General features: G+C 40.5%; 1 protein-coding gene across 11 annotated transcripts in view; it reads right to left on the reverse strand.

Annotated features, from left to right (window-relative positions):
• SEMA5A (semaphorin 5A) overlaps nt 1-25,257 on the reverse strand; it is a 339,730-nt gene that overhangs the window by 29,123 nt on the left and 285,350 nt on the right. For all 11 annotated transcript variants that reach the window (XM_065830100.2, XM_071804451.1, XM_065830097.2 and 8 more), the window contains one exon: nt 9,947-10,172. In XM_065830100.2, the coding sequence (XP_065686172.1) occupies nt 9,947-10,172 (226 nt within the window). The remainder of the gene's footprint in view (nt 1-9,946; nt 10,173-25,257) is intronic.

Here is a 25,257-nt window from a genome sequence, read left to right on the forward strand (position 1 = left end):
GAACAGCAATATAAAAATGACTAAAAATGGGTAAAACCTTTCAATGATTATAGAGGGTAACTATTTCACTCCTGCTGAGCCAGTTTCTATTACAGAGATATTAAAAGCAGCATTTCACGAAACATGACATACATTCAAATCCAGAAGGAGAGCAAGTACAGAGAAATAGTGTTGAAATTATGAGTACAGATTCACTTTCCAGCTCTGTAAGAGTAATTTTTTATCACTTTGGTCATGGAAATGCCCCGCTTATTCACACAGTAAGCTGTGAGACCAAAATAGCAGTAATTTTTATACCAGAATTTCAAATAAAGTTGTTGTTGTTTCTTTTTTGATTCTTTGTTGTTTTTCGTTGTTGCTGTGGTTTGAGTTTGTGGGGGTTTTTTTGGTTTTTAAATTAACAGTAATGCAAACAACGGAAAAAGTGACAATCAAAGCAGATTGCCAGTAATTTTCTTAATAAAACACTGCAGCATGCATCACTGTACACCAACACTAGGATGTTCGGAAGACATTTTTGCAAGACAGGTGTAGCTTTTTTAGTTCTAAGGAAAATTATTTGCCATTATGACATTAGATGTCTTGTGATTTAAATTGGGCGAGTGGGGAGGGGAATCTTCTAAAGGAAAGATCTGAGGTACTTTAGCTGTGAAACAGAAGAATATTCGAAAGAATCTTTTCAGTGCGGAGTTTGGTCTGCAGCAAGTGTTCCCCCATGTTTTCTTATTTCCAAAACATTAAAAGTTTTATTACAAGGAGCAGTCTTTTCACTGTTTTACATTAATTCATACAGTGTTCATAGATAGTCTTTTAGAATTTTCTCTTCAGACAGAAACTTCACACTGAAAAATTAACATTACGACACTAATAGCATTAAAAATAACAAGATCAGTTTACACTCCAGAAATATAAAACTATATATTGTTTGAACAACCTTACAGCCTTCTACAATGAGGTGACTGTGTTCATGGATGAGGGAAGAACAGTGGATGTTACTTTCCTCAACTTTAGTAAGGTTTTTGACACTGTCTCCCACAACTTCCTGATGGACAAGTCAACAAAGTATGGTCCAGATAAGTGGACAGTGCGATGGATTGAAAACTGGCTTACCAACTGGGCCCAGAGGGTTATGATTGCTCATACAAAGTCCATTTAGAGGAAAGCCACTGGTGATGTATGCCAGGGGTCAGTACTGGGTCCAACACCTTCATTAATGATGTACACAAGTATGATGACGGCACAAAACTGGGAGGAGTGGCTGGTACAGCAGATGGTTGTGTCACACTTCAATTGGCAGAGAGAAACCTCATGTTGTTCAACAAGGGGAAACATGAAGTTTTGTACCTGGGGAGGAACAGCCCCACACAACGGCAGTTTGAGGCCAATCATTAGAAAGTAGTTCTGCAGAAAAGGATCTTGGGGTCCTGACTGTGAGCTAGCAGTATGCCTTTGTGGCAAAGAAGGTAAAAGCTTCCTGACCTGCATGGGGAAAAGTCTTGATAGTAGGTCAAAGGAGGTGATCCTTCCCCTCTACTCAGCACTGGTGAGATCCCATCTGGAGTGCTGGGCCCAGTTCTCAGCTCCCCAGTACAAGAAAGATATGGATTTACTGAAGAAAATCTAGGGTAGGACCAAAGCATGATTAAGGGCCTGGAGCATCTTTCATATGAGAAAAGGCTGAGTAAGCTGTGACTGTTCAACCTGGAGGAGAGAGAGCTCAGGGGGATCTCATCAATGTGTATAAATACCTGACGGGGAGAATAAAGAAGAGGGATCCAGGTTCTTCTCAGTAGTACCCACCAAAACGACAAGAGGCAATAGGCACAAATGAAAACACACACAATTTCATGTGAACGCAAACCCACCGTATTTTCACAGTGAGCATGGTCAAATACTGGAACAGTTTGCCCTTAAGAGGTTGTGCAGTCACCATCTGCAGAGACATTAAAAACTCAAACTTACAAGCTCCTGGGCAACCAGTACTAGGTGACCCTGATCAAGCAGAGCGATTGTATTAGATGATTTCAAGAGGCCCCTTCCAAACTAAACAATTCAGCGATATTTAAGCACAATGGGAAAAACAGAAAAAAAGAAAGAAAAAGATAGTGAACTCACAACCCCCGTTTTATTTTTCCCTGGACTATTATGAAAAGTAAACATGATCCATTTACTCTATTAAGGAGGAGATTTGACTGATTATTCAGGACATGACTATTTTCCTATTATTCTTGCATATTCACACTTTCCACACCTAAAATCTCCTTCACTGATTGAGAAGTTACCTGCAACTTCTTATAAAGGGAGAACACCATGAACAGGCGAATTATAAATCTATTTTATACAAGTATTATAAGAGTTTAAGCCTCTCAAGGCATGGAAATAGAAACTAAGCTGGTGGTCCTCTCTTTCAGATACATTGAGGAAAAGGATAAGATTATTTCTTTCAGAAGACGGCATGGCACAGAACAGCTGCCTCTCTGTAAAGAGCATCTCTGATAGTGACACGAAACTCACTCTCTGTAAGTATCCCATCAATGCAGTCTCTCAAAAACTGTAAATATCTCCTTCAGGGACAATGCAAGAAGTGTGACCTGAACAAAATGATTGGATATAAACATAGCAGCGGATGCATCATAAAACAGATAGACACTAGAGAAGAAATCTAAGTGAAAAGAAGACATAGTTGAAAATTGAAGTAATGAGACAGGAGACTGTAACTCCTTCAGTTTCAGGACTTTGTGCTTCTGAGGCTTTTTTACAACTCAGATCACGCACTGTCTTTTAAATAAAAGTTGTTCAATATCCTATATAGCTAACATTTAATAAAGGAACATCTCTAACAAGTTTTTAGTATTAGAATATTGATACTTTCACATAGTATTTTGAAAAGCCACTATTAAGTATGAATCTTCAGAGTGAATTTGGCTAGCATAATACCAGCATGAGAACAATCCGATAAATCATTTGTACATACACATACATACACACAAATATGTACTTATATATGTCCATATTATCAATACATACACACACACACATACATATATATATCTACACATATAAAAAGAGCACTCATGTCTGTGGAGTTCTTGTACCTGTCCATGGAAAAACTCTGTTGCAAATGGAAAGTACAACCATCCCTTTCTTTGGCCAACAGATGTGTAGTAACTTCTTAAGCTTTGCAAAATGGAGGTAGACTAAGAATCATTGAGTTCTTTAGCTAAGAAGTCCTGTTTCTTAATTGAGGTGGTGCTGGGGAGAGGGGGATGTGGTATAATGCAAAACTAACCAGACAATTACACTGTAGAACTTCTTCAAGAAAATCTTCTTCAGAAAGTGTCTATACAGACCGCAAGTCCTATCCATATCACAGTTTACAACAAAATAGACAGGGAAATGTATAGATATAAAAGCATTGTAATATTTCAGATCAAGTAACATGAAACTACGAAAACTACTTTTCTCATTAAACTGTGGTTTTCTTGTTTGCCACCTCTATTTGAGATTTGGGTCTCTTTCTGATTGCTCCACCTCCAAGAACAGAAACCAGATGGTGCCACCCAACAGAAAACAACATTAAACCTTCAATATTTCTCAGATTATTACCCCCAAGACAAAAATATCTGTCTAAAACAAAACGCAAGGACCAATGCCTTTGGCTTAGTAACAGAAAAAATCTAGTTGCTAAAACAACACCTAAATTCTCCTTATTTAAAGCCTGTCTACAGAAATAGTTGTGAAATTTGGAAAAAGAATGATCAGTCATAGAATCATCGGTGAACTAATGAATAGTTTTCCCAAGACAGACAGAACAGCTGTGAATCAAATCCAGATCTGATCTTTATGACAGATTCATCATTCAAATCTTTTAAACTAAATCATTCTCAGAAAGGCTCTGGCTGACTTAAAGCCCTGTGAATGACTAGAATGTATGAACTCTGCTTGCAGTTTACTAGTAGGCTTATTTTCAGTTGTTTAGAAGTTGCACTCAAGTAATAAATGGCTAAACATTGAGGCTAGAAGAGGGAAGTTAACTATTCAATCCCAGTACAATTTTAAACTGGTAGCTGTGCTTCCCTAAAGCAAAAATTGCCACAAATAACAAGACATACTGCAAAAACTTCAGTAAAATCATTCACAGGGATTTAGTGGGCAAAATAACCACCAAGTTCTAAGACCAGGGAAGACAGAAGTTATGACCTGACACCTGAACAGAAGACTATTATCTCATTTTAGTGCTTATGCTTTGTTCAATATAGGCAAAATTACAAACCAATTAGTGCTGATTTGTTACTGACTGACTTAATCCATTATACTTAGCAAGCATGTATAATTGTCTAATTAAGTTAAATAATTCTGATCTAAATCAAGATGATTTGATAATTTCTAAGCACTTTTGTTCAATTATTTTGCCTTAAAAGGGAGGCTCTAATGAAGTACACATATTTATAATAATTTTCTAGTCTAGCCTGTAGCAAAGGAACACAGCTCTAAACAAGACCGAAGTAGCAGTGACATCTGATAAATTATATTCCTTGAACTGATTTATACCTGTTCAAACCTAACAATGAAAATTTAATTATCCAAGCAGTCTTGGTTCATGACTTTTGGAAAAGATGATCTGGAGCCAAAATTTAAGTATCCTGAATCATTTCTAAATGAGAACACGAAAAACTGTTTAAAGAGAAGCAGGTAAAAAAGGATAACCAAAGACCGTTTCTGTGTCCTCACTTGCTGAAGATAATCTGCAAGTATTTGAATATATAATTGAAGCATAAAATATATATACCTTCAGGCCTAAATACTTATAAAAACCTTATCAAATGTTATTTAGTAAAATTTAAATGGTAAAATGCAATGTCAAATATTAACAAAATGCAAAGATAACATAGTAAAAAACCAAATCAAACCCACAAACAAACAGTATGCAGGTGGAGGATGTTATCACAGAATGTTAGGGATTGGAAGGGACCTCAAAAGATCATCTAGTCCAATCCCCCTGCCGGAGCAGGAACGCCTAGGTGAGGTTACATAGGAAGGCGACCAGGCGGGTTTTGAATGTCTCCAGAGCAGAAGACTCCACAACCTCCCTGGGCAGCCTGTTCCAGTGTTCTGTTATCGTCACTGAGAAGAACTTTCTTCTCAACTTTAAATGGAACCTCCTGTGTTTCAGTTTATACCCATTGCCCCTTGTCCTATCATTGGTTGTCACCGAGAAGAGCCTGGCTCCAGCCCCGTGACACTCAACCTTTACATATTTATAAATATTAATGAGGTCACCTCTCAGTCTCCTCTTCTCCAAGCTAAAGAGATCCAGCTCCCTCAGCCTTTCCTCATAAGGGAGATGCTCCACTCCCTTAATCATCTTTGTGGCTCTGTGCTGGACTCTCTCCAGCAGTTCCCTGCCCTTCTTGAACTGAGGGGCCCAGAACTGGACACAATATTCCAGATGTTACCACGAGAACTTTATTTCTCATACATAGCTTTTCTGTGTTTAAATATTTAATCCCAAAGTTCCACTGAAGAGTTGTTGCTTGTGAATCAAACTTGAATTTGTCATCAAATCCAGTTCTACCACAGTTAATTTTGTTCTTATCTTAGAATACCACAGTGTAGCTTCAATAAGACAGTATAAGCGATAACATCTCAATATGTACTCTTCCTGACTACAGGACATTTCTGATTATCAGTACCTTTTTTATTCTGTACCCAATTCTGAATGCACTATAGATTTCATGTGGGTAACACTAGGATTAACCAATTTCTTCACAAGACATCGTGGCCCCTGAAACAGTATTTCAGACAAAATTACACCTTGGCTTCAAAAATAACTATTGTTTTAAGTTTGACATAGAGAAAGCTGTGATAACTGGGAGTCAAAGTTCAGGTTTCCAGGTGCTTTTTTCTCCTTTAAGGAATTTGTGACTTTTCTTCAGATTTTGTTCTCCCGCCCCCTCCAAAAAAGCGAAAAAAAAAACCAGATAAAAGTATCTTTCAGACTGTTTGACTGAAACTAGAACAGTTGTCTTTGTTTACTTGTTTTCTGAAGGTATTTTGGGAGTTAACCTTGTCTAATCTCGGCCATGTCAAATTCAAGTGTTTCATCTAAGCTCATCATTGCTGTTTCCTTTATATACACCACAGAAAGACTGGTACCTCTAGGGTAGTGGTGTCAAACTCTTTGTCACACAGGGCTGCATCAGCCCCACGGTTGCCTTCAAAGGGCTGAATGGAATTTTAGGACTGAATAAATGTAGAAGTAGTTACATTTATACAGTCCTAAAATTCCATTTGGCCCTTTGTAGGCAACTGTGAAGCTGATGTGGCCCCCATTGAAAATTAGTTTGACACCCCTGCTCTAGAGGTTGACTCGTGCCCATTATATCAGATGCTTATCTTCAGATGGATCCCTCATTTCTCAGGGGTGCTAGTTGTCTTCGCATACTGCAGTGGAGTCTAGAGTTAGGTCAGATAAATTCAACCTGGAAAAATCAGGTAACCTCATACTTTGTGACATTTTCATCCCTGGATTATACACTTATGTTTTCAATACAATTCGGAGTGCTTATGTCTCAGATAATTCTATGGAGAGTTAGCTAGTATGTTTAACATAGATATTTAATACGTTTCATAAGCACACATTAAAGTGCATGGTAATATAATTCCTAGACTTTTAAGGCTAGACCGTACAGACATTTGCACTAAAATGTGCAACAATGCACACAATCTCAGTTTATTTGAAATAGCTGTCCCTTCCACCTTGAGCACTATCTGAAAACCCAGAGGCAGAGAATAAAATGTATTTTTCTTTCCTCTTAATCGATCTTAAATAAGAAAAGCATGAATACAGTGTGCAAATGCTACTGCTTGGTTGATTGAGATAGAAATCTTACCACGCTCAGGAGGAGTCTAGTGGGTTTCTGACAAGAAGTTCTACCTCTAAGCTCAGACTGGAAAGAAAGTTTGCTTTGCTAGCATCTGACAGTGAAACATGATTCTGCATGACTGTAGTTGCGCAGTGGGAGATGATAGGCAATGAGAAAATTTCTAACAAATGGTCCCTTTCTGCAAAGAGCAGAGAACTGATCTTTGCAGAACACATCTTTGGTAATGAGGTATGCCAAGCATGCTGTACCAGTATTGATCTTTCTATAAAAGCCAGCAAATCGCTACATTTCAACATGGAGATAACGAAAAGAGTATCCAGGCTGTGGTCAGGTGGAAGTAAATGATGATATTTTCTTTCTGTCTACCCAGAAATTGTGAAAATGTCCCTCAAAATTAATGGTTCCCATTCTCATGAGATCCTTCTATTCCAAAAGCTACAGCTACACTACTTGACTCTTACTCACATATTTTCTTCCCATGAAGTCAAGGAGCAGCAGAGGGGTGGTGTGTTGACCTAAATCCAAATTTGGGAGCAGGCAAGTGCTCCTGAATCCTGCAGTTTAGAGGCTGCCAGTAGGTTTCATCACATCTGCAAAACAAAGCACTGTGTCCCCTCCCCAAATGTTCTACTCCATGCTGTTCTGACATCCATGATCAGAAAATGCCTAAGCAAACAGGCTCAAAATAAAATGCGGCTAAAGGAGACATAACTAACTCTTTTTACCAGAAGCATATTGGATAATTGCAGCCACTTGGAACACTGATTCGGTCTGATCTTTCACTACAGAATAACTGAAGACTTGTTGGATGAAGAGTCAAAGATTGAGCCTGAATTAATGGCAAAGTTATGTGGGCACTCATAAGGAAGAATGGACAGACGTATAACAGTTTCTGCCTTGTCAACTACTTGATATAAAGTACTTAAATATTCAAAAGTTCTGGGATTAGTCAGCAAAAATCCTTCTCCCAGATGAACATTTCAATGACTATGTAACAGAATCACTCCCGTACATTGGTCCAATGATTAATTCTCTCCAAATGAAGCAAAGCAGCAGCAGTTTCAGCAAGATGCAGCAAATAAGCTACAACACCAGGAAATTCAGGAATCTGACATTCAAAAGTGAAAGAAAAATCTTCCTGCTAATCAGACAAAGGATGAACTTGAACCCACACCCTTGTCTCTTGCACTCTATCTGAATGCTTTATTTAACAAAACATAGGCACTGTTACTTTCGACTATATTCTGTAAGAAAGAATCAGCTTATGCAACCAGCTCCAGCAGAGCCCTTATGATCATGACTTCAGAGCTGAGAAAGATATCCACATGCTTAATTTTCTTGCAGCAATGTGACCTAAGACAAACTGGCTCCTGAACTCATTTGTCCTACTAACCTGCTCTCCAAGTAGTGTGTTGGCTTTTGTATACTCGACTCTTATGTGCTGACATCTCAGCTGTCAGAGGACACACCTAGATTCTTCTGTAGACCACCTTATAGTTGTTGTGATGACTCTCCTGATTCTGTACTATCTGGTGGGAAAAATATTCTCTTTCTCTAATCTCATGATTTTTTTGAAAGGTGTCACAAATGTGAAAGTGCTGGAAGACAGCAAAAAGCAGCACTGCCACCCAGAAATCTTATTTAGGACAAGGTAGGTCATACACCAATCCCAGCATAGAAAAAGCTTTGCTTAACGCTAGCTTGAAACTTAATTTAGATGAAAAGAGTAAAATAGCAGAAACACTTGTTACAAGAATTGCTCCACATAGAAATGCACCTTGCTATCCAGACCTAAACAATAAACATTAGAGACTGTAGATTAGCTGAAATAGGAACGACAGAGTATGAAACTAAGTCTCATCTGTATTATTATTATTATTATATGTAGTTCACTACTGCATACTTCTTTAAAAAAATTATTAATGTCCTGTCCCCTACAAAGAGCCACAGATGTCATGTGAATAGACGAAGGTTTTACACAGGATGAAAGGCATGGCATCTCACAGAAGTCACCCCTGCAGTGCCCCCGCTACCAAAACTTTGCCACATAAACCCAGTACAGGCAGGAAATGCTTAACACTGATATTCACAGCAGTTGGTTTGTCTGAAAAAAATACTGAGACTCAGAAGTCATTCTCTCTTGTGGTCTTAGATAAGCCAAATGCCTTCAGGTGAACACTTTGTCAGCAACCTGGGTGTTGTGAAGATACAAAAGGCTATGTAAGTGGAAAGCAGTACTATAAATACTAAAATATAATAATAAAAAATCAGTAGTCCCTAGATTGAATAACTAAAATAGAATATCTAAAATAACACATTGATGCATAATTAAAACTGGATAATTAATGAAATATATTAATAAAATTAGAGTGACTGTCAGAAGTTCTAGTTTTTACTTTTTTGTATACATGCACAAAACACTTTTTTGAAACTCTGTATTACTGATAGGGAAAGAACAAAATTCTGATAAAAACTAATTCCAATTTAAAGTCCTCTGAAGTGAAAAAACACTTTGAAGGATTTCAGTTTTCCATCTCGGAAATAAACAGAACTTTAAATTGCTAGCAATAGCATAACATAAACTTTTATAACAGAAATTATCCAGTTCATAAACTTCTTATTTAGTTAAACACCTGCATGAATCTTACAGTTGCTACTTTAGATTTACTGAGCAAAAAGTTCTTCTCAGCATCGATACTACATATTCTAGCTAAATATTTATCAAATACGTTAATGTTGCACAAACTCTCCCTCAGTAAAAACCCAAGGGAGTATAAGGAGGTGACAATCCTTCAAAAACCAGGCTGCTGTGCAGATTAAAGAATATTAAATGACCTGGTAAACCTCATAACCAGTTGTAAAAGACACTTGATTAGTCTGAATGACATCCAGAAGAAACACAGCCTAGATTCCCTGTTGTGGTCATTTTATCCTCCTTTTCACTATCACTTCTGTTACACAAAACACGAGAAAGCAAAAACTTCTGCTCTGTGCTGAAAATGGAACTGGAGGCACCTCGCTAGCAGGAGGCATCATGCAGCCACTCTGGTTTCGCTCACCATCTGTCGAGCATCCACTGGTGCCATCGCTGGAACAATAACGCATTTCAATTCTTTGCCTTCCCACCTCTAGCAAATTTGGGTCAGGCAAGCGTGCTTTGCAGGTGTATCGGAAGCGTTGTTCATAGTGTCCACCATTGTCTGAAATATTGACTGGGGTCCAAGGTGTCCAAGGAGTTGTCTTTTTTAACTCTGGACAGGCATTGGTGTTACAAGGCTGATATTCCTGAAAGAAAATGGTCATAAGGAATATAATCATTAAATATGACTTGAAAAAAATCCCCCCAAACCCTCAAGAAAGACAAAAAGCCAAGCAATAACAAAGTGTGATATTTTGTCCAGGATTTCCGATAGCAGTGAACATCAATAAACTTCTAATTCCAATCTCAAACTGAAAGTGGGTTTTTTTCTGCTTATAGGCAAGCACAGTATCTCACTGCTAAAAGCAATAATATACCAGTACAAATTAGATCTATTATATCCATAAAATCAGTCAGACAAGCACTGTAAGTACCATGATAAAGCACATCCTTATAAATTAATAGCTCCAAATAAGGTGTAGCTAAATATGTTAAAACTTTTAATTATGAGGAATTCTGATAAGATGCAAGTACAAGACAAAAACCAGCAAATAATTCCTTGGTAAAATCTAGTGGCATATGAATAAGCAAACCACTGTCCATTTTGTAAATTGCTTATGTTTATTGTGTGTTATTACAAGGGGACAATGGACAAAAACCATTTTCTATTACAGAATCTGGCTCCCTGAGGTACATGTTACCCATAGCTCCAGCATTGCTAAACCTGTCATCAGAAGCAAATTCCTTTTGGACTGATATGCACCAAAAGGAACTACAACTCAGAAACAAATGCAGAATTACTAATATTCTCAAGCCCTGCAATATATGTCTTCTGATAAGTATCATCAAGATCTGTAGGTCCTGCCCATTCATTTCCCAGAGCACAATACACTTTATCTGATACAAGTGCTTTGTAAACTATATGGGTGAAATGAGACAATCATTAAATATAAGAATGAATTCACATTGAAAAATTATTTAAGACAAAAATAAATAGGCATCGGTGGGATAATTTTTAAATTATCTCTCTACCTCTGACGTCTTAAAGAGAAATTCAGCAGAGGGTACCTTCTCAAAAGGAGCCTACTAAGTAAATTTGAAATTCCACTAAATACTAACAATTATGGACACAGTAGAAATAATGGTTGTATCACATAGCACAACCTCCTTCTTCCATAACCTCTACCCCAGTTGATACTACTATGTTCCAACAAGCAATAGAGTATGTGTCTCTTTTTCCAGTGGTGATAATACCCTTTTATCTCATACTTAGTCCACTACCTCATAGATGATCTAACTTATTAACATATCCAACAAGGCTGAAATAATTGCCTATGGTCTGGTTTAAAGGCTGTGTTGCTATTTCAGATCTAAAATAAGCTTATTTGTCTGAAAGCTTTTCTAATTTTTCCACTGATTAGAGTTGGAAAAAAAATTATCACCCAGAAACCCCTGCCTGCTAACACAGCAAGGCACCAGAGAACCCAGCTCTGTGTTCAGGACTCTCATGTTCTGAGGCCAGGTGGACAAAGTTCCTGGTTTCACAGTTTGTGGTCCTTCAGGCAAGAATGAGCTCTTAGCCCAAAGACTTCAGCTGGACTACTCCTGTTGTCTCCTCCAGGCTGTACAAAGTCCTTTGCCACCTTAAAACCTGGTGATCACAGTGGTGACCACATGACTCATACTCCGGGACCAGCTATGAAAGAGGATCCCTTTAGAGCACAAAGGACTGGCTCGGTGTTTCTGGGATCCAAGGTTCAGTTTGGATTGGTTTCTGGATCAGAAGACAGCAAAGAACAAGCAAACTATCTCATCCTGTGTACAGCAGGGGAAGTAATTTATTCATTACTCCTCTAGGCAACTGTATAAATCATGTATGTTTTAGACTGAGGACAGAATATGTATGACTGTTCTTCTCGCAACAAATGAACTGTAAAAAGGAAATAATAAAACTAGCAGATCGCAGGAACAGCCAGAACCACTCCACTTGCTATCCAAACTGGCTCTTCACCTTCAATGTGCAGACCCCTTCAGTGGCTGGATTACAGTGCATCTTTTAGCAAGAGCGCTCTCTATTTCTATCTTCTTGTTTTTAAAGGTGTCTAGCACTGATGAGTCTATTACGTCCCTGCATCAGCTGTTCCACTATTTAGTAATCCTTGAAGCTAACGAATTGCAAGTTAATTCAAGGCTGTGTTTTCTCCTTAATTTAATTTTCCAGTCACTGAATTTTGTTGTGCCTCTATCAACGATACTGAAAGTGTTCCTTGTCCCGTACCTACAAACACATTTTTCATGCCCAAGTATCCATACATAATGATAAACTAAGTTGAACTTCTTAAAGCTACACAGGATTTAAAACCTAATCTCCAGGTACTGTGCATTCCTATATCTTCCTTTTGTCCTATTTCCTTATTTCCCTTAAGACTGGACACCAAAATTTGACTTGGCACTCTAGAAGCAGTCTTATCAATACAGTATGCAGAGGCAATCAAGACCCTGTTCCACTTGACGATCTGACTTCAATGCATACATTATTGCATTAGTGTTTTTTTTTCCTTCCACAACATTGCACAAAGAGCTTAAGTAGACTCAGTTATCTTTGATAACCTGTCCTTCTTTAAACCGCAGCTTTACAACTACATAGTTTCCTATCCCACAGAAGTGGGTGATGTTTGGCAATACTGAAATACATTTTATTGCTTCTGCAATTATCTAGCGTATTATTTACTACCTCAACGCTCTCTGTCATGGTCAAGCTTTACTGAAGATGTCTTATATCACTGTCTAGACTGTTGATAAAAATGTTAAGTGCTATTGACCCATGAACTGATTCCAGACAGACTCTGTTAGATGCATCTCAGTCATTTATATCTGTCCATTAACACCACAGTTTTCAATCTGTCAGTGAGTCATTTTTTTATCCATTTAACATTTGCCATATACTTTACTTTTCTAAATCAAAGTATTTTCTGTTGCAAAGGCAAATGCCTTGGAAAAATTGAATGACAGTCTGTGAGAAGTACTGTATCACTTTCAAACATCTTGAAACACAAGCTCTTTTCTAGTAGCATATGAGCAGGAATAATTAAATCAGTACAGCAGCTAGTACACTATTCATTTTAATACAGTCACAACGGTCTAAAAGTCTCAGTTCCTCATTTGCTGTTGATTTTTGTGTTTACATTTTTCAATAAAAAATAAAAACTGCTAGAATGTGAGGTCTTTCTTTACTGGATATAGTGTAGACAGGTGAGGGTCAGGAAAAGCAGAATGTGTGAAATGTGCAGTGAACACTTTGTCAAACAAAAACAGGCAACAGAGGAGAAAGCTAGTTTAGTGGCAAACTATTGAATGTTGCTCTGAGATGAACATGTCAGCTCACTTGTTTATATAAAGACAGATTACCAGTAGTCTGTGTGCTTCAGGATGTGTAGTCCCTTCATACACCCTAACAGACGCCATACTCATATGTTGTTACATGAGCCAGAAAAGAGAGATGTTCCTTAAGAGTATGTATAGAGACCATTTGTTAGTTTTTCCTTTCTTCTTGTTTGGTGCACGGTTTATAATAAAGTTTGTGTGTGTCATACCTGTCTATTCAACCACTGGATAATTCCCATGAAAATACCAGAATGGCAAGGGAAACAAAAGTACATGTCTCAGAAAATATTTACAGCAGAAAATAATCTGTCTTTGAGAATATTCAGAGGAATATCCTAACAATGGATGAGTCCGTGAAGTTCTGGCACTAATGATGACCTGCCAGAGCCTGCTGGCTTCTATCACAAGCAGGGAGTGCTGTGCTGCCCTACCAGCTACTGCATCTACCACAGGGGAATTGAAATCGCATGGTGCCTGATGAAAGCATTGATGTGATCTGATGCTACAAAACTCCAGTATGGAAGTAAGCAAAGGAGGGGAGAGAAAAGGCGCAATGCAGATCACACATGGGTATGACTGATGCTAGCACGAAGACAGTCTGATTGGAAAGATCTGCCAGGAATTGGGAATACAGAAACTGCTTTCTCTGCTTGAATTATCCTCCTCACTTGGTCCAATGCTTGAACAATTTACTCAAGTGAGATTTCAGAAATGTGGCCCTCTCCAAAGCAATTCGACCAGCTAGAGTCATGGATACAATAATAAACCAGCCAAATAGTAGAATAAAAGTCTCAGATGAAATACTGAGGTGTCCTCTCAGCAAAACAGTGGTAAGAATGAAGTAGAAAAGCAGTGCAGCATTCTGCTTCAATAGGGCTGTTGAGAGGAATCAAGACAGTGGCTGCCCAACTCTAACTCACATGCTCTATGTAGGCTGAAGGAAGAGATGGGGCTGAGCTCTTCTGGGAGGGGTGTCCAGGACCCATAGAGGAAAACTTCAGGGGCTCATATGATGAGTTTAAGTACATCGGTTCCTAGGGCACGCTTGTGGACTCAGAACAATAACTATTTGCAGGTATTTGCAGGCTCCAAAAATATCATTGCAATAGTTCAAACTTAACCACATTTTCAAAGTTCTCTTTGCAACTTGTCCTAAAACTTCGGGCATAATTCAGCGTATTGTGGCTTTTAGTTTAGAATGCATTTAGTCAGCTAAGATTGTTAAATTTATGCCTGGCAATGATGCAGTAAATCTTTTAAAGACTAAATTTCACGGGACAGCTCAACAGTTAGCTTGAAATTTTACCCAAAATACACAAATAAAAAGATACATCAGAAAGTACATGTCTATGAAAATGACAAATTAACATACAAAACTAACACAAAGCATACTGGTGGTAATATGAGAAAAGGTACCATAATTTAGAAACATAATTTGGAACAATATAACACAAGCACAGATTATGCTAGTAGCCATAACACATGGTCTACGAAAACTCTCACAAAACGGACAATCTGTGCAATGTGCTCTGAAGGATCACATATTCAGCTACACTCAAGAACACAGCACATAGATATCCCTTTAGGATTTCTTTTTAGATAACGAATTTTATTTTCATGATTTTACCACATTCATGCAATTATGTGCTTTTCTGCTTTTATGTGCACCACTAATTCTAAGTGTCACAGGCATTTCTGTAATTCACGTAATTCTTACAGACTTGCCACTAAATAGGAGTCCTAAAAATTGCCAGTCCTAAAAATTGATAAGTAGTAATGCAGGCCCTCAAAAATCATTTTAATGGCTTAAAAGAACTATAGACAGGGGGAGTGAGTGCCTTTAGTAAAGGAAGCTGCTGAAGTTGTTTATGGACTATTGTTACTAGGAGTGTGTCCCAGACTTCTACCAAAAATTACTGTTTTGCAGATAAGTTACTGTTCAGGAGATAGGTGTCCAGGGCTTATTTGCTACAGTTCATAGTCAGGAGTCTTAGTGCAAATCCCCCCTTATCTATGGCTTTGTCTGTCATATTGCAATCTGGCATGGCACAAACCTGCCTCCTGTTCTAGCAGCTCTACTGTGAAGTAGGAACCTCCAGAAGGATGAGAGATGAGAAGCTGCGGACATCAGCACCTGAATACTCTGAAATTTAGTAAGTCCAGAGGTGTCTGCCAAAGGATGAAGGATTCAGTTATTTTTGCCCTGAGTGTTGTCAGTTAGACTGCTGCAAAGCCAGCAGAAAGGGAAGGATAAGAATTGATTATAATAGAACACATAGGACCATAAATAATCATGGACAAAAGGGTGAAGGGATTGTCCATATATAAAATTATTGTACGGATTTACCAAAACTGACTTGAAAGTGATTGCAGTTAAGCACGCACTACATTTCCATATAGTGAACGCCTCAACTGTGATAGGACAGACACAACCTCCAAATCTGAGCAACAATATGAGAAGTAGATGGTGAAATATAAATATCATTAGAGATAAATGATTTGTTACTTGGACATGAATCAATATTAATCTTTTCAGCATTTAAATCAGTATTTAAGATTACTGTGTAAACATCAACTCTGAAATATCAAATTATACATTTAATTATAAGAGAGGAAATTCCGCTTTAATTTTAAAATTAAGAATGTACTGGTTGCAATTCAGAAAAGACAAGGGAAAGAAATGTAGCTTTCTGGGAGCTAAGATTTTCCTTATCTGACCACTCAGTACTTCAGAAGTGGGGAAAAAAGGGTGTTGTACAAAATTCCATTTTGGGGTATGATCAGCTGAGTGGAAATGAGTTGCTGCAGTTTAGTGAGTTACCATTCAGCTGTGCATGTGGCTTTACTCATTACAAATGCAAATGCAAGTGCAAAAGTAGGTGGATTAAGTCAGGCGGATAAGGGGAGATTTACTTTGTGGTAATAATTCAATTGTTTGCAATTAGCTTCCCATACTTTTACTGAGAAGCTTAAGTTTTCCACATAGGCCCTATAATTCCTGACAAAAATATTTTAAATTGCTGAAATAGTGATTATTAACTTAAATTGTGTTTTTTTTAAATTGCTGGAAATCAGGGCTATTTATTAACTGAGAGTAAGAATGCTGAAAGATAATACAATAGTCAAAAAGTCAAGAAAAGGCTGTCAACTCCTCAGTTTTAGAAAGTGCTGCAGTGTAGGTTTTCACATGGGCTTCTAGAAAGATAAGAGAGCTATATTCTTGTTGTAAAAGGAGATCCTCAACAACAAATTTTTAAACACAAAAAGTGGAAGCAAACCTGGGACTTCAATTTTCACAGGCTAGAGCTACTTGGCTACTGACCTGAAAAGAATTTGATCCTTAGATTCCTGACTCTTAGAATCACCCTTTGCTAGCCATAATAATTGTCAATATGCCTTTCCCTGAACTTAAAATGGGAGAAATCTGCAAACAAGTTTCAGTTGGGTTTGTCTGCCACCATATATCACTATTTCCACAGGCTGCTAAAACAATGTGTAATTGTGAAACAAGAAGAAGAGAAGAATGTAAAAGCTGAACAGCCTGGAACCACGGGGTTGAGGATAAGGAACCAGGGTGGTAGTACTACAGAGAGAAATGGCTCATTTATTTCACAAGGCAGTTTCAAATTAAACACAGTGGTAACGTTTTTCTGGAAATTTACATTCTGAGGACACATTTTCTTCCATAATATTTTGGCCCGGAAAATCAACTGTGTGAAAAGTCTTCCAACAAGTAATGCAGAAAAATAAAACAGTTATTACTATTTTATATCCAGCCATAGAGCACACTTTCAGATTCTGATTCATTTATCCATAGTAATTTATTATATCATCAGTAGAGTCTTACTCTATTAAAATTAATCCTTTTATCAGCCTATAGACCATCATTAATCTTATTTTCTACAATTACTCAATCTTTTTCATTCAGCTGAACTTTCACATTTTAAGCTCAAAATCCAAGGGCAAAAACGCAACTACTAATCAGCGGCACATCAAAACAGACCTTAGAGTATGAAATTATTAATTGCTTGTGAAGTCATTTAGACAACAAGCACTCAATTGCAGCTTGTCTTTTTTTTTTCCCATGCTTTTAATTATAAAGAGCTATAAACTGTGTTTTATACAAAAATGGCAGCCAAATTTAAGAAAGGTAATATTGTAAAGAGCTGAAATCTGAGTTTGCTCTGGTAATCTGATTATTTTAATATTCTTACTGTATTTTTCTTTGCAAGGAATGACTTAAATGATATACAAATCACTGGGGGGAAAAAATCCTATAATGTCACCACTCCTGAGATAACACTCTAAATGTTAGAGCAGCGGGTAAACGACAAAAGCGCGATAAAAATGGTAAAACTGAATAGATGAAGAGCCATGAACTTTAACTCAGAGCTACCAGTCCAAACCCAGGAGCTGCAGTGAAAAGCGGAACTGCTTGTTGAAATGCATTAAACTGTGCAAGTATTTAAATCACTGAAAACAGATTTAGCCATGCAAATGAGGCACATTCAAAGATTTTTACCATCTTCACCTTCTGATGAGGTAGCAGAAAGGGTATGCTTTGTGTTTCTGAAAATGAAGCCACTTACTAGGTGATCTGAGTATGGAATTGGAAGCCTAATGAAGGTGGCAAAATATGGCTGCCAGAGATCTCTCCAGCACCAGATGGATTGCTCTCACCTCCAAAAATTCTAAATATTAAGAAGCTCCAATTATCTACTAGTGGGAAAGTCAAGATTGGTAAGTTAATGTGTATACAAATATCCTCATCCGCTTAGCTCAAAAGCCACGCTTATCTTCTGTAAATAACTGAAAAGGGAAAACCAAACACAACCCACATCCCCCAAATATCTTTCAAGTGAAATTTTGCTATATGTGGAGAAAGGGGACAACGTCTGTGGAAAACGGGTATAGGAAGTAAGTTTAAAAAAAAAAACAAAAGGCGCTATAAACCTCTTTGTGCATTGACCCAGGCCCACTGAAGAAAGCAGTAGCATAACTGAACTGAAAATGCATTTAAGCACAATTTAATACTTTATCATACCACAGACATCTGCCTTTCCCCAGGGTAGAAGTTACAGTAGAGCTGACAGACATAAATATGTGCCCACACCTCAGTCACTGCTGCAACAGTCGAATGTATAAACACAAAACCTTCTTAAGTTATAGCTTGCAATCCCTTGGACGAGGAAGCACAGCAAGTGAGATGCTGATACATTTGCTGCTGCCAACTCCACTATGGGAAAATATCATCTCTAGCAAACGGGGACATCTGAGCTGGTTAAATCACCATAGCAAGCATCAGTGCAACTCATCTGTCAGAGCCCCTAGCTGTGCGGGCTAAAACACCCACACAAGAATTAAAAGACAATACAAATAGTAGTATAAAATTTTACAGGTTGCCTGGCTGAAAAGCAGAAACACAGAAACAGATACACGAAAAATATGCCTCTAGTTGTTATAATAAATGTAAATTCAGGTTCCCTACACACTTTCACAGGTTTGTGCTTAGTATGTTCAGTAAGTGAAACTGCACAGGCAAATATAAATAAACAATTGTCTTTAACTTTCTCCTGATATCAATTTCTCAAAGCTTCTACCCTGAATATAGTATTTAATTGCCCAAATGAAGTGCTCTGTTGCCATTTTAAATGCTGTGGGTTATCTCACCTGCTTTCCAAACTGCCCTAAAAGCATTTGGGTCTCTCACAGAATCACAGAATCACAGAATCACAGAATTGGCTAGGTTGGAAAAGACCTCAGAGATCATCAAGTCCAACCCTTGGTCCAACTTCAGCCCATTTACTAGATCATGGCACTAAGAGCCATGTCCAATCTCAGTTTAAAAACCTCCAGGGACGGTGAGTCCACCACCTCCCTAGGCAGGCCATTCCAATGCCTGATCACTCTTTCCGTAAAGAACTTCTTCCTAATATCCAGCCTAAACTTCCCCTGGCAGAGTTTAAGCCCATGTCCCCTTGTCCTATTGCTAACTGCCTGGGAGAAGAGACCAGTTCCCACCTGACTATAACTTCCCTTCAGGTAGTTATAGAGAGCAATGAGGTCACCTCTAAGCCTCCTCCTCTCCAGGCTGAACAACCCCAGCTCCCTCAGCCTCTCACCATAGGTCATGTGCTCAAGTCCCTTCACCAGTCTTGTTGCTCTTCTCTGGACCCGCTCCAGCACCTCAATATCCCTCCTGAACTGAGGGGCCCAGAACTGAACACAATACTCCAGGTGTGGCCTCACCAATGCAGAGTACAGGGGAAGGATCACTTCCCTTGTCCTGCTGACCACACTATTTTTGATACAGGCCAGGATACCATTGGCCTTCTTGGCCACCTGGGCACACTGTTGGCTCATGTTGAGCTTGCTGTCAATCAGTACCCCCAGGTCCCTTTCTGTCTGGCTGCTCTCCAGCCACTCTGTGCCCAGCCTGTAGCGCTGAAGGGGGTTGTTGTGGCCAAAGTGCAGGACCCGGCACTTGGCCTTGTTGAACTTCATCCCATTGGAATCAGCCCATTTTTCCAGTCTATCCAGATCTCTTTGCAGAGCCCTCCTGCCTTCCAGCAGGTCAACACTGCCCCCCAACTTGGTGTCATCAGCAAATTTGCTGATGGTGGTCTCAATCCCCTCATCTAAATCATCAATAAAGATGTTAAACAGGACTGGACCCAACACTGACCCCTGGGGGACACCACTAGTGACTGGCCGCCAGCTAGATGCAGCCCCATTTACCAGCACTCTCTGGGCCCGGCCCTCCAGCCAGTTCTTAACCCAGCAGAGAGTGCACTTGTCCAAGCCATGGGCTATCAGCTTTTGAAGGAGTATATTATGGGAGACAGTGTCAAAGGCTTTGCTGAAGTCTAGATAGATCACATCTACAGCTTTCCCCTCATCCACTAGGTGGGTCACCTGATCATAAAAGGAAATCAGGTTGGTCAGACAGGACCTGCCCCTCCTAAACCCATGCTGGCTGGGTCTGATCCCTGGTCCATCCTGGAGGTGCTGTGTGATTGCATTCAGGATGATCTGCTCCATCACCCTGCCAGGCACCGAGGTCAGGCTGACAGGCCTGTAGTTGCCAGGGTCAGCTTTGCAGCCCTTTTTGTGGATTGGGGTAACATTTGCCAGTTTCCAATCATTTGGGACCTCCCCAGTGAGCCAAGACTGTTGGAAGATGATGGAGAGCGGCTTGGCGAGCTCTTCTGCTAGCTCCCTCATCACCCTAGGATGGATCCCGTCTGGTCCCATAGACTTATGAGGATCCAGATGGCTCAGTAAGCCACCAACTATTTCCTCTTGGAATACAAGGGGACTATTTGGCTTCCTATTCCTGTCAACCATCTCCAGAGGCCAGTTATCCTGAGGGCCATCTGTTTGACTGGTAAATATTGAGGCAAAGTAGGTATTAAGTACCTCAGCTTTCTCCTCATCTTTGTTAACTATATTTCCCTCAAAGTCCAGTAGAGAATGGAGGTTTTCCTTGCCCCTCCTTTTGTTATTAACATATTTAAAGAAGGACTTTTTATTATCCCTAACAGAATTGGCCAAATTAACTTCAAACTGCACTTTTGTTTCCCTGATTTTTTTCCTGCACGATCTAGCTATTTTCCTAAATTCTTCATAGGTAGCCAGCCCTTTTTTCCACAGTCTGTAAACTCTCTTTTTATTTCTGATTTCCTTCAAAATCTCCCTGTTTAGCCAAGCCGGTTGTCTTCCCTGTCGGCTAGCCTTTCGGCGCACTGGTATAGCCTGATCCTGTGCCCTCAAAACCTCCCGCTTGAAGTATGTCCAACCCTCCTGGGCCCCCTTGTTTTTAAGCATTGTTTCCCAGGGTATGCTCTGAACTAGACTTCTGAATAGGCAAAAATCTGCCCTCCGGAAGTCCAGTGTAGAGGTTTTATTGGTGGCTCTCCTTGCATCTCTAACTATTGAAAATTCTATTATTTCGTGGTCGCTATGCCCCAGGCGGTCGCCAACCACTACATCTCCCACCAGCCCTTCTTTGTTTGTAAACAGTAGGTCTAGCAAGGCCTTACCCCGGCTAGGCTCATTTACCAGCTGATGAAGGAAATTGTCCTCTATACACTCTAGGAAATTCCTAGACTGCCTCTTCTGTGCAGTATTGAGCTCCCAGCAGATATCTGGCAGGTTAAAGTCCCCCACAAGAACAAGGGCTGTCGATTTTGAGACATCTGCCAGCTGCTTGTAGAATAATTCATCTCCTTCATCATCCTGGTCAGGTGGTCTATAACAGACACCCACAAGGACATCAGCCTTGTCGGACTTGCCCCTGATTCTGGTCCACAGGCACTCAACCTTGTCACTACTGACCTCAAGTTTAACAGAGTCAAGAGACTCTCTAACATATAAAGCCACCCCTCCACCTCTCCTGCCCTGCCTGTCTTTTCTGAAGAGCCTGTAGCCACCCATAGCAGCACTCCAGTCATACGAGTCATCCCACCACGTTTCTGTGATGGCAACTATGTCATAGCTTTCCTGCTGCACGATGGCTTCCAGCTCCTCTTGTTTGTTGCCCATACTGCGTGCATTAGTGTACATGCACTTCAAGTGGGCTGCTGATTTCACTCTTAATTCAGGCTTTTTGTCCTTAGGCTGATCTTTGGAGAGCCCAGTTTCAATCCCTTCCCCCTTCAAACCTAGTTTAAAGCCCTCTTGATCAGTGCTGCCAACTTATGGGCTATAGTCCTCTTGCTCTTCCCAGAGGGATGAAGCCCATCTGATTTCATGAGACTAGGTACCATGGAGTTTGCCCCATGGTCAAAAAAACCAAAATTTTTATGGTGGCACCAATCCTTTAGCCATCTGTTAATGAGATGGGCTTTTCTGTTTCTCTCTTTATTTGCCTCCTCATCCATTCCGGATAGCACAGGAACTGAGGCAAATATCACCTGTGCTCCTGTCCCATGAACTGACTGACCCAGTGCTTTAAAGTCTTTTTTAATTGCCCTGATACTTCTTCTGTTAATGTCCTCACTGCCAGCTTGGACTACTAACAGGGGATAATAATCTGTGGGCTGAATTAGCTCCGGCAGTCTTCTATTGATATCCCTCACCCTGGCCCCAGGAAGGCAGCAGACCTCCCTGTGGGATGGGTCTGGGCGACATATAGGGCCCTCTGTTCCCCTCAGAAGGGAGTCGCCGACTACAACCACCCTTCTTTGTTTTTTCCTTATAGTTGCGGCTGTAATTCTTTTTGTAAATGAGGTCTGTCTAGGAGGCTCTCCAGGCAGATCTTCTTGGCTGTTCTCTGATGGACTTTCTGGGTCCAGGGCCTCGTATCTATTTGTTAAGGGCACCAAGGGTGGTGATGGTGTTCGAGAAAGTGCTCTTTTGCCTCTCCGATCAGGGACCCGTTTCCATTCCCCTTCATCAGCTAGTTCTGCTCCATCCGCCTTATGGCAGGAAGGATGGGGCTTCACCATCTCTGGTTGCACACCCTTAGGAGCCAAGAGGGTTTGACTCCACCAGTCAATTTCCACTTCACTTTCCCTAATGCTCCTTAGTCTCTCCACCTCTTCCTTGAGCTCTGCCACTAGGCACAGTAAGTCATTGACCTGCTCGCATCGTACACAGGTGCCTCCCACACCATCCTCTGGTACCAATGCCAGATACAGACACTCTGCACAGCCAGAAACCTGGGTGGCTGCATCCTTCTTGGAGGGTAGTGTCTGTGTAGACACCTCCTGTGTAGACACACTCTTTGTATCAGCAGCAGCAACAGCTTTCCTTTTTCTAGAAACCATTACTGCCTTTATTTAAAAACAAACAAACAAACAAAAAAGACCACCCAAACGAAATGAAACCCCCAACAAACTCACCTAAAAGAGCTGGTTGTGTCCAGCCTACCTGCACTGCCACGCCCCAGTCTGTGTCACCAGCAACAGGTGAGAGGTCTAACAGCAAGGGGGAACAGAACCTCTGCACCCCACTGCACGAGCTACCACCGTCGTTGCTGCGGCAGAGCGTGGGTAGCACCCTCCTGCCTCACAGGCTGGCTCACCTCCCAGCACCTGGTCGCTGCCCTCCCACAGGCTTTTTCAAGGCAAAGTGGAGGGGGCGTAACCACCGTCACCGTGGTAACGCCCACGCCACGTCAGCCGCCTCCGCAACGGCTGCCGGGGGCTTCCGGGTAGCGAAATCGAAAACGAAAACGCGACCTGAAACCCCTTTCTTTACCCTCACCCACCTCTGTAGCGTCGAGATTTCGCTCGCACTCCGGTCGAGCTGGCTTCAGGCAGCTGATCCCAGGAACTGAGTGCTCGTCTCGAGTTACAGCCGCTTTTAAATCTCCCGCGTCACCGTGGTAACGCCCACGCCACGTCAGCCGCCTCCACAACGGCTGCCGGGGGCTTCCGGGTAGCGAAATCGAAAACGCGACCTGAAACCCCTTTCTTTACCCTCACCCACCTCTGTAGCGTCGAGATTTCGCTCGCACTCCGGTCGAGCTGGCTTCAGGCAGCTGATCCCAGGAACTGAGTGCTCGTCTCGAGTTACAGGCGCTTTTAAATCTCCCGCGTCACCGTGGTAACGCCCACGCCACGTCAGCCGCCTCCGCAACGGCTGCCGGGGGCTTCCGGGTAGCGAAATCGAAAACGAAAACGCGACCTGAAACCCCTTTCTTTACCCTCACCCACCTCTGTAGCGTCGAGATTTCGCTCGCACTCCGGTCGAGCTGGCTTCAGGCAGCTGATCCCAGGAACTGGGACTCTACTCACATGGACTCTAACAGATCTGCCACTTTCACCCAGATGTTCCAAATCCCCTATGGCTTCTTAAAAAGCAACATGTGTTTCTGTTCAGGCAAATCTGCATCCTGCCCTTGAAACCACCAATGGAGTATGGCATTTTTCAGAATCATGTCAGAACCAGATCTCCTGTTGATTTAAATAACTATTTCACATTTTCCATTTAATCTATGGCAATCTAAAAAACTCCCTATAAATCAATTTCACACAACACTCTTCATTTTTAGCTTTTGTAATATTGTTTGGTTTATATAAAGTTTATTTACAAAGGGTTTAATTTGTCTCTATTGTATTTTTGGAACTCTGCGGTTGCAAATAAAACACTTTTTTTGATCTCCAGCCAACTCCTGGTAAGACAGATGTTTCTGGGGGAAAACAAAAATTACTAATTGGATGCTGGGTTCATATTATGTACTATTTCCAGTCTGAGGAAGAAAAAGGCAAGTACAGCTGTGTACTCCCATTACATCTGCTCAAATATGAGGTGTTCTGTAGCTGGTATGACCCTAGCACAGGGGTGTCAGACTGATTTTCAGTGCGGCCCACATCAGCCTCGCTGTTGCCTTCAAAGGGCTGATTGTAATTTTAGGACTGTATAAATGTAACCGCTCCTACATTTATACAGTCCTAAAATTACATTTGGCCTTTGAAGGCAATGGCGAAGTTGATGTGGCCCCCAGTGAAAATGAGTTTGACACCCCTGCCCTAGCATAAATCAGATCAGGTTTTAATTGACAACAGCCTGTGTGTTTCAGTTAAGAACTAATGGGGCCTGTGCTCCACTGCTCTGGGGAAATTCCTCAGGAGAACATTAAAGCCCTTTCATTTTATACCTTGTTTGAAGTCTCAGCAAAAAGGCTAAGCGCTATATAGGGGAAAGGTGATACTGCTAAAGACATTTAAGCCAGCAGGTTAATGAAGAAAACAAAAGGAGAAAGCAAATATAGACTGTATAAAAACAGGAAAGAAAGTAGCGTGATAAGGAAAATAAACTGACAGAGTATGGTTCCCTGGTAAAACTGAATCAAAGCACGTTTGAAATGGAGCATTTTATGAGCTTCAACAAGTGGAACAT

Source organism: Patagioenas fasciata, chromosome 2, assembly GCF_037038585.1.
Source record: "Patagioenas fasciata isolate bPatFas1 chromosome 2, bPatFas1.hap1, whole genome shotgun sequence".
Lineage (NCBI taxonomy): Eukaryota > Metazoa > Chordata > Aves > Columbiformes > Columbidae > Patagioenas > Patagioenas fasciata.